At 36.5% G+C, this 9,512-nt stretch overlaps 1 protein-coding gene across 1 annotated transcript; it reads right to left on the reverse strand.

Moving 5' to 3' along the window:
- Positions 1–1,887: 1,887 nt before the first annotated feature.
- Positions 1,888–9,273, reverse strand: LOC144357030 (uncharacterized). The gene is made up of 6 exons (XM_085493660.1): positions 9,259–9,273; positions 5,200–5,366; positions 4,530–4,670; positions 4,144–4,350; positions 3,622–3,888; positions 1,888–2,663 (listed from the first exon to the last, which is right to left on the reverse strand). Exons 2-6 carry the CDS (start codon positions 5,360–5,362, stop codon positions 2,476–2,478), a joined length of 966 nt encoding a protein of 321 aa, XP_085349786.1. The 5' UTR covers positions 5,363–5,366; positions 9,259–9,273; the 3' UTR covers positions 1,888–2,475.
- Between the last annotated feature and the right edge of the window lie 239 nt (positions 9,274–9,512).

Genomic DNA, 9,512 nt, shown 5'->3' on the forward strand with positions numbered 1-9,512 from the left:
ATAAAGTCTGAAGAAACCATATGACAGTGTACGAACGAACAACATCATACATGGGTTACACATGACATTTGCCAATGATAACAGGTTTTTATAATTAGCACTGTTTTTGTGATTGCGTCGAGATAGGGATGTTTGTTTCTGACGTGATTGTGTATAGGGTTTGCATGAGTAGGGAGGCGCAGCGACACGTCATAGAGCCAACGACGGCGAGGAACCGTACTGAAGTGTGTTGTCATGGGAACAGCTTTGAGAGTCACCTTAGTGCACCACTAATTATTACAGCTGGTACTTATTGATGTTGTGAGTTTACAGGTTGGACTACATTGAAGTGAATCTTTATACCAACTACAAACACCCAACAGACGAACTATTACAATAACCGCGGTGTTTATGTCACAATCACTCGGCGTGTTCTTATATGATGATGTAACCGTTGCGAGGCCAAGTTCGGGTTGACTCGGAAGACGTCGGGGAAGGAAGGACGAGAAAGAAAATGGAGAGACAGGAGGGGTGTTCAAGTTAGTGAACGTAACTTTCTACTGGACGGTGATTTTCCTGCCAGAGATAGCTGGTGGACGGTATCATTGGAGTAAATCTGTTGCGGGATTAGACTTGTGAACACTTGAGCACAGTTGGTGCAGAGCCAAGCGAGTGAAGCAAGCAAGCAAGAGGAGAGAGGACGAAGATAACGGTTCAAGGACAAACAGACTTGAGCGCCATACAGGACAAGGTAGCTACACGAAGACCGGGATCAGAAGTATTAGTTTGCACGGAGTTCAGAGACGCCGGCGACGAGATAAAGGCTAGTCACCGAACTTATTTAGGTGAGACCCCTGACCCATGTGAGAGAGATAGAGTGAGTTAAAAGTGTATTGAAGTGAACTCGGCTGTGTTTTTTGTTGTTTCGGATGCGCGTGACTAAATTGCCGCGACTTTGTTTTTCTCAGTCGTTCGCTGCGAACACGTTTTGACTGGATGTAAGAGAGCCCTTTCTCGAAGCAATCGATCAGAGTTTAGCCCGCATAAGTAGCTATTTTAGGGAGTTTTTCATTGTTAAGTTGTGGATGGAAACGCTGTTACGTATCGATTTTATTTTATAGTCATTGCTGTTTACGAGGCGTGTTGAGTGACATTGCGTCATCGTTTGATTTATGTTTTGTGAACAGAAGCTGTATTTTCGATTGAAATATTAGCCAGTGACAGCGATCGTGAGTTTTATATACATTTATTCTTCTTTGATGTTGAAATTCTATGTAATTTATTTTTCGTGTTGACTTTCTGTCCACACACGTGGTTTCAACGATTTTCCAGATGACCTTTGACCCATGAGAGGCACATTTACAGTTTCACGCAGTGACGAGTTATCGGCGAGTGATATGTTTTATTTATTGTATCAAAACGGTTATTACTGAACGATTGTTAGCTGTATTAAAGACTCTTTTTAGCCGTTACTGCTTGTTCATGACTTCAGTTTTCCATTGTTAATTTGTCAGTGCGTCGATTACATGTTGTTGGATCCGTCTGGCATTTCTGTTGATTTCAGCAGGGCGGATGTTTTAATAAATATTTCTATCGCATTTGAATATTTTGGCAAGTATCCTATTCACTGCGTTGGATGTGTGAAGAGTCTGCAATATTTTATGTTATGTGTTTACTCCACTTGTAGGAAACTAGCTTTGTTTTTTTGCCTGGTATCATTGTATGTAGTCTTGTATTTCAGAGCTTCCGCCCTGACAAGCTGCATTGTGGAACCCTGGGAATAAGAGCTCCTGTATGAGAGTTTCTGCCGGAGGGAGAGCTATTGTGTTCTGCTATTGTTTTACACACGTGGATTTCTCTATCTTTACCACACAAAATACCAAAATAGAGTGGCATCCAACAAATCAATAAATTTATTCATTGAATTTATTTCTTCCCTTTTATGTTGCAAATCACAGATGTGAAAAATGGTTCTAATAGCAGATCAGACTCAGCGGCGAAACAGCTACAATACGGTGAATATACGAGTATTGAAATGTAACTACATTATAATACTATGAGGCCATAGGAATGGTGTCAATATATCGTTGTCATGTCATTCAAAACCTTCATAAGTATCACGTGACAGTAACATTTATTATTTGATAGAATAATAATCTAAATAAAGATATGTATTTATAGTTGACAATAAGGTATGATGGATATTTATATTCTCAGTAGAATGCTGTTGAAAATTATTTATGTGAAAAAAGATAGCCAGATTAAACAATCATGTGATTGAGTCTGGTAAATAAACAGATTTATTCGGAAGTAGTTATTTTAATTCTAAGTGCTATTTTAGTGCATATTAAAACGTATCGAAAGTGTTCATAATTGCATTCTATGGTGAAATTGGCTTGACAAAGATTCAATTGACTCGCACACGACACCCATAAAGTGCGAGATCCTCATCTTACATAACTATATATAAACTGCAGGGTCTTATCTTATAAATGTCTACATTCGTTTTAACAACGCCAGTCCATAACTATTGGCGTCATCACTCCATGTCTTTTCCAAGTACAACCCATTTCTCCTCATGGTGTCTTCAAATTGTTCCCATGACCATTTAAGACTCATGTTTGCCGATTCGTGGCTATAAAGAAGTTCACCTTCTCTAAAACGTATAGTTAAATCTAATGTCCCTGTAATTACAAATATAAAAAAAGAGTTTATTTCAATCGTGGAAACAAGCATAATGAGTGACTCTACAATATCGAACACAATATGTATATTATGGTTCGGAATTTGATATCCTGTTCATCCCATATATCGGTTTTGTGAAATGTGTTTGTGAGAATATACTCAATACAATGCCTAGTTGACTTTCACCGAGTTCCCTCACACGTTCCATTCAGCCTTGTTTGAACGACATTCAAGCGATTCAAACTGTTTGAAGATCGCGTACAGTGCGGTCAAAATTATGTGTGCGAATTAAACAGAAATATATATTAATCATTTTGCAAACTTTGGAGCAAATATACCATGACATGACATAGTCATATGTATAGTAAGCCCAAACAAACTTATCTGATTCTTGGGTAAAGACACGAAATACGAAAACAAGAATTTACAGATTGTATTGATGCGACTTTCAGTTTGCAAACTGTGGGAAATAATCTCAAACTGATTTGATAGGTAAAGATAAAAATGAAATGTAATTTATTGTGAACTACTAATCAACAACGTATTTGGATATGAACATTTAGTGTGGAATAGCACAGGTCTGCCGAAGGTCAGTACGTTTCTCCATATCCCGCCCGTACTCACTAATAAACCGAAAGTACATTAACTCAACCGCGTGTGCCCGCTTACGTGGAAATGGAAAAAAAATTCTTCTTCACAAAAATCTCGGAAATCATCAATTGATTCCAATTCATAACCACAATTTCATCTTTTATGAAAATATCAAACTACTTTATTACACTGAACTGTCATGATAGATGGCATAAATCAATATATTGATTCAAAAAGATTATGAGTCTGCTGTTTAAACCAATCAGAATATTGCATTCGAACGTATAATATCATGATACCAAATAATTGTTTTGCCTAAAACAAAACTCGTATGACAAACACAAATTTAAAAAAAAACATTCTTACCAAGATGTACTACCTGTTCGCATGTGCTTTGCAGGGCCTGCTGTATATAATGTGCGTGTTCAATGGTACCACGCATGTCCTCACGAATGACGTAATTGCAATGTAACCGGAAGTTTTCTCGTTTAAAGTTTGCATTGAACTCTCTATTCAATCGTGTCAGTAAGTTTAAATTGAATGGTATTTCCGTTTCTGGATCAGAATACATGGCAAGGAGTTTATCTTTATCTTGTGTGAGATCTATACCAATCAGAAGTCTATCCTTTTCTCCTGTAAAATCCAAAAATTATTTTTGGTCAGTTTTTATCCAGGCACCAGTCTCCTAGTCAGAACAAGGAAATTGAATGAATTATTTTTCATTCTCCAATTCAAGCATGTTCTTGTACACTCTGGATTATACAGTTCTGCTGCACACTATGTACGCAAATAATACATTATTTTTTAGATGAACAAATCTGCATAGATGATTTACAATGTTATTAGCCATGTCTTCAATAATTTAGACATAACTTAACACTTACTTACCCATCGCTTCAAAGAGTCTTGATAAAAAAATCTCCATTTTACTTAAGGCTATATTGCTGACACTACTTCCCAGGAATATGAGCAGTTTGTCTTTTTGTACACTCCTTAAATAAGTCAGACCATCGTCATAATCCCCAACAAATGGCTCAACCTTTAAAACGGAATCGAATCGCCCCTGTAACACGGTGGCATTTTGCAACAAAAAATCTGTAAAACACAAATGCAATTCATGGCAATGGTGGAGGGAAAAACATAAATATGCTCAGAATCCAACTACATATGTAAATATGAGAAATGTATATTTGGAATTCAGACATATGAATGGTACAACTTCTGAAGGTATTCACGAATCAATAAATGATTACATTCCATTACTGTATACACACCTTCAGCTATATCAATCGGTATATATGTCAAGTCTTTGTTTTTCTTCAATAATGCTGATATTATGTGTGTAGTCTTTGTTAAACTGCCAGCACCCAACTCACATAACACAATATCATCTCCTAAATCAGAGATAATCAAATCTACAAAATAATAGTTATTACATTAGTAATTGTTACTCTGGATTCGATCGTAAATTGAATATGGCTTTAGGGGACCTGGTCAGGCCAAACGAGAAACCCAACAATCTGTTTTCAATTATATGGCGTTCTTACTGCTTTTGATGTGTTATTATTTTTATTTGCTTACAATTGGAATATTATTGTGTTAATATATACCCTTGCAATAAATCTCAGGCAGGATTAAGCCAACAACAATAGAAAGCTACCTGACTTCCTGTCTTGTGTTTGATGCAAGACTATTACATATTGTAGCAAGATATGCTGGTGATATGGAATACTGAAACCCCTAAGTTACATATTAGCATGAGATGAATTGTTAAAGGTATATCATAATTCAGGATGTAAAAAACTTAGGTCCAGCGGGAAAACTGAAGTAGTACATTTTTCCCGCTGTGAGAATAAAGGACTAGAAAAAAACACATATCTGAAGGAAAACCCTTCTTTTATTGCTTTTCCTGGGTTACATAAATATGTAAATTCTCACACCCACCTGAATATTGTTCAAGCATGGTCTTTTCAATTCTGTAAATATGATAGGAAGGATTTTCCATAGCAATTTTGTCAAACAGCTTTGAACCGTGGGTGTCATATAAATACCATTGTGGTACATACTTTGGTGTGGACAACAATCCTTCTTTTATTTTCTTCTGCATTGCCCTGTATAAAAATAATAACTTTCTGATGAGTTTGAAAGGACACAAAACACAAACATATCAGTGAAAGAATGACACATGAAATCCAAGGCATACAGCCATGAAGTGATGTCAAGTGTTTAGAAAAGATTGAGCACATCCTGCTCCACACGTGACATCCACCATATATCAATCTAAGTTGTATTCAAGTCATTGTCTTCTTCCTACATTGGACAAATGAAATGACACCAGAGACCATCTGTTTAACAGTACGATTATATATCCTCACAAGCTCCTGACAAAAACTCTTTTGAAAATCATTTAGAAGCATTGTTTTAATAGCTTGAAACTGAGAAGTCTATGGCGCGCCATATATTCAGTATATGTGCTACACGCTCTAGCATAGCGAGCAAGTTTTAAACTGTATACACCATAGGCACGTGGAATGTAACTGGAAATATCTGATTATATCCAAGGCAGATAGTCAATGAAAGTAGGATTGTTGGTGAATAGTACATCATCTATGTATCTGAACTTGGAATTAAACAACTTGGCTTATTTGTGCATTTTATTTAATATTTGAAGACATTCTGATTCGCATTAGTAAAGAAATAAATCAGCTAGTAAGGAAGCACAACTTGTTCCCATTGGAATGCCGATGGTTTGTTGAAAGATGTGTTCTCAAAAATAATTTGTCAATTAATACTTCAAGCATAACAATGTCTTTCTATGTATAGGATGTCTTTGCATCAGTTTCGTTGGTGACAAAATATGTGCATATATAGCCTAATACAATGTATTTGTATCTACGTGAACCGTTCTTTTTAACATCTTTGAACTTGTTCTTTGATATAAATAAACGTGTCAAATATCGTGCACTGTAGTATTTTGTCTCCAATAAAGTTTCCTGGAGCACATCAAATTTTAGCCTTGGGTATAGTACTGTTGGTTGGCCTCCCATCGCTGATCATTCGTCTCTCACAGTTCTGACAAGTTGTATATGTAGTATCATGACCGTTAACCTTATAATTATGAGTATGATGTAATCTTGTAAGATCTGTACATGCTCAGATAACAAATGATGTACGTAAGACGAACGTCAGCACAACACTTGTAAACGATAAGTTTGGGAATAAAACTATTTTGTTTGTTATGCTAAGGACTGAAGCTTTTCTTACAAAAACAGTACAGTATGAACCGGAAATTCGACACCCGGCTACAAATTTATGGCGGAGAGCCTTTCTGTAGTGTTAATGATTGTAATCAACCTAAACGTCTATGGATCAATCGATTGTGAATACCGTTCTAGTTGCCGAAAAATGAACCTACAGCACTGGAAGATTGGTGAAAGCTATGCAACGAAACGACGTTTTGTTTATAAGTACAAAACAAGATGGAGGGGTATATTTTTTGTTGACGTTTGAAATATCGATATGATCGACCCTAGTTGTAAATCGTCTGTAATTTCGCTTCCAGTTGAGGTATTTGGGATAGTTAGACGTATCGACCTGCATATTTTAGCTGCAAAGCTGAATGCCTCTTAAATCCCTGATACAGCCCTTGCATAGTATCGAATGCCTGCCAACCTAAAAGACTTATCGACGCTAAGTTATCCCATTCACATCTAAATCTTCACTACATCTATTCCATCTCATTCACCTTTCACTTCGTCCAATAATTCGATTGTGTTTTTTTTCACCACTTTAAAAATAATCCTTAAAGTAGAGCAGTCTGGTATTTTAAAAGATTTTTACCTAACCAGGGCTCGTAGAGAGCACGCCATCTGTCCATCTGATTCCAATTGTTGAATGAGCGCACACAACGACACAAGTTACCAAATACTTGAACACGCAAATAGTGCTCATTTTAAACACGTATTTTACGAAAGGTAAAAAAAGTGTATTTATGAAATTTCGGAAAATTAGTGAAATGTTTTTAGTATTAGAGACTGAGAGCGATCATTTTGATAAAGCGCAAGTTCGCACAGGTGTGTACAAATCACTATCAGATGTCATTCAACATTGATGATCCGCCAATAGAAAATGAATCTATTCTCACAGGAAATTAATGCCTGTCCAGCGCTGCGTAATTCAGTTTACTAACTTGAGCGTTAATAAAAGCTCAGTGTATGTTCAACCTGTTACTGACATGGTAGGCATACCGGCGAATTACACGAATATATAAAGCTGATTTTTGTTTTGAAAATATTAAAATAGTATACAGTCTGACTGCATACACAAGTGTTCTGTATAAAAGCATTTTAGATGGTTACAGTGTTTAACCCCAAAACAAAATCATCTTTTCTGAGTTGGTCCTCGAGTATAAGCTCATCCCTTACGTGTTCATGCCTCCGGGATTATGATCAGGGAAGTACGGTATACTGTGAAGATTCAGATCAGTCCAGTGTGAGTGATGAGAGTATATCGTCGACGATGCCCCTTTTTCGGATGATAATTTTATTTCAAATTACACGGAAGTCTGTGAACAATCTGCTTGGTGTTCCTGTGACAATTGTCTCATGATCATGATTTGCCAGTGCAGCCCCGTGAATACATGGACGAAAATGTTTCCACCACCACCCTACGAACTCAAGATTGCATACTCTAGCATCTATACTTTGAATAATTTGCACGCCGCACAGTGCAGTACTGGAAACAGCATTCATTAGACAGTTAGACAAAAAAACATAACAAAATGCCCGTCTCAATCAATTGCACATACATAATGTTTGTATGTTGATATGCTTGTAAAATAACATTAACGTAAAAGTCGAAACAACCTAGACTAGAAGTCAATTCACCAGTCCAGCCAACTATGGCTCCCTAAGTTGCTTATATTTAATTCGATACTATTTCGTCATCATGCTTTGTTACCTTACCTGTTTATACCTCATGAGGGCGTTTTTATGGCAAGATGGCGCAAACGGAAGTCTTTCGCAGGTTTATGGTTTCTCACATTTAAATCATCATAACTCTAAAGATGATCATTTTTTATTATTTTTTTTCAAATTTATAATCAATATACATAACTTGATAAATACAAACACCAAAATAGGCTATATTTAGTTCCCCTTTAAGAATCATGCAATGTTGGGTGTTTTAGGTGAAAACATTGCATTTGTGTTTGTTTTCTGAAGCACTTTGAACTTGTGTGTATATTGTATACATAAACACTTGTGAAACATGTATAGTCGGGTGTTTTAGGCTGAAACATTGCATGTATGTTTGTTTTCTGGAGATGAGAACACATTTAACTGTGTTACACTAGGGCTAAAATAAAACCTATCAAGGCCAAAGAATCAACTTGTGTGGATATGATAATAACAGCAAAAGATGTGATAGTAATCAAGTCAACTGATTGCTGAAGACTGAATGCTCTTTGCGAAATTCGTAGATGGAAGGTACAGTTTTAATAATAAACGTACGTTAGCTGCACGTTCGTGTTCTATGTTTTCTTTTTAGCTAAGCGGATTGCCAGTCAGAGTACCGGTTTATTTACTGGTAGCTATTTTGCTCTAGCAGTATATGGTTCTCTGTAAGCATCCGTATCTTTGGTGATAAACACTTGTGTGGCTGTGTCTTAAATGAGAATGTTCTTCTGTATTTAGATCAATATACAAAGAGCTGACATTAAAGAAAGGATTCCTTATCCCGTGGAGACCAGGTACTTTTTTCGATCATGACATATGCACCTTGGTTTATTATATGTGTCACACTGCCAGGCATGATAACAGCAGGATTGTACTCCATGTAGCACTATATTTCATCGGACAATGCTCCCCCTAACTGAATAGCGCTTTAGTGAGCATTCGCCTTAGGCAATCACAAACGCGTACACTCACACACAGAGCAAATACTCATGCAAATGGAATTCAAATACACCTTAAAACATGACGACAACTACACACATTTACGTACCTGGTGATGGTCTGGAGTCGTAATGTATAAACAGTATCACTATGACGTCACTGGATTTTTATCTAGTTTTATTTACGATTCACGTGACACGTGTCATTCTTCTTTATTATAGTTTATAAATGATAGGTGAGGGTATTTGATAGCGGTGATTAATGCAGTGTTATTCTATTTGATGGGAAATAAGCGCCTTACAAATCTTATAATAAACAGTATACATGCCAGCGAAAACACGAGCGTGACATCGATCACATAGT

The sequence above is a fragment of the Saccoglossus kowalevskii genome, chromosome 19 (assembly GCF_978046115.1).
Source record: "Saccoglossus kowalevskii chromosome 19, keSacKowa6.1, whole genome shotgun sequence".
Taxonomy (NCBI): domain Eukaryota; kingdom Metazoa; phylum Hemichordata; class Enteropneusta; family Harrimaniidae; genus Saccoglossus; species Saccoglossus kowalevskii.

Coding starts and splice junctions, on each gene's coding strand:
- LOC144357030 (XM_085493660.1), bottom strand. CDS start 5,362: ATGCAGAAGAAAATAAAAGAAGGATTGTTGTCCACACCAAAGTATGTA. Junction 4,671..5,199: donor CATGCTTGAACAATATTCAG/GTGGGTGTGAGA, acceptor ATTATTTTGTAG/ATTTGATTATCTCTGATTTA. Junction 4,351..4,529: donor ACCGATTGATATAGCTGAAG/GTGTGTATACAG, acceptor TGTGTTTTACAG/ATTTTTTGTTGCAAAATGCC.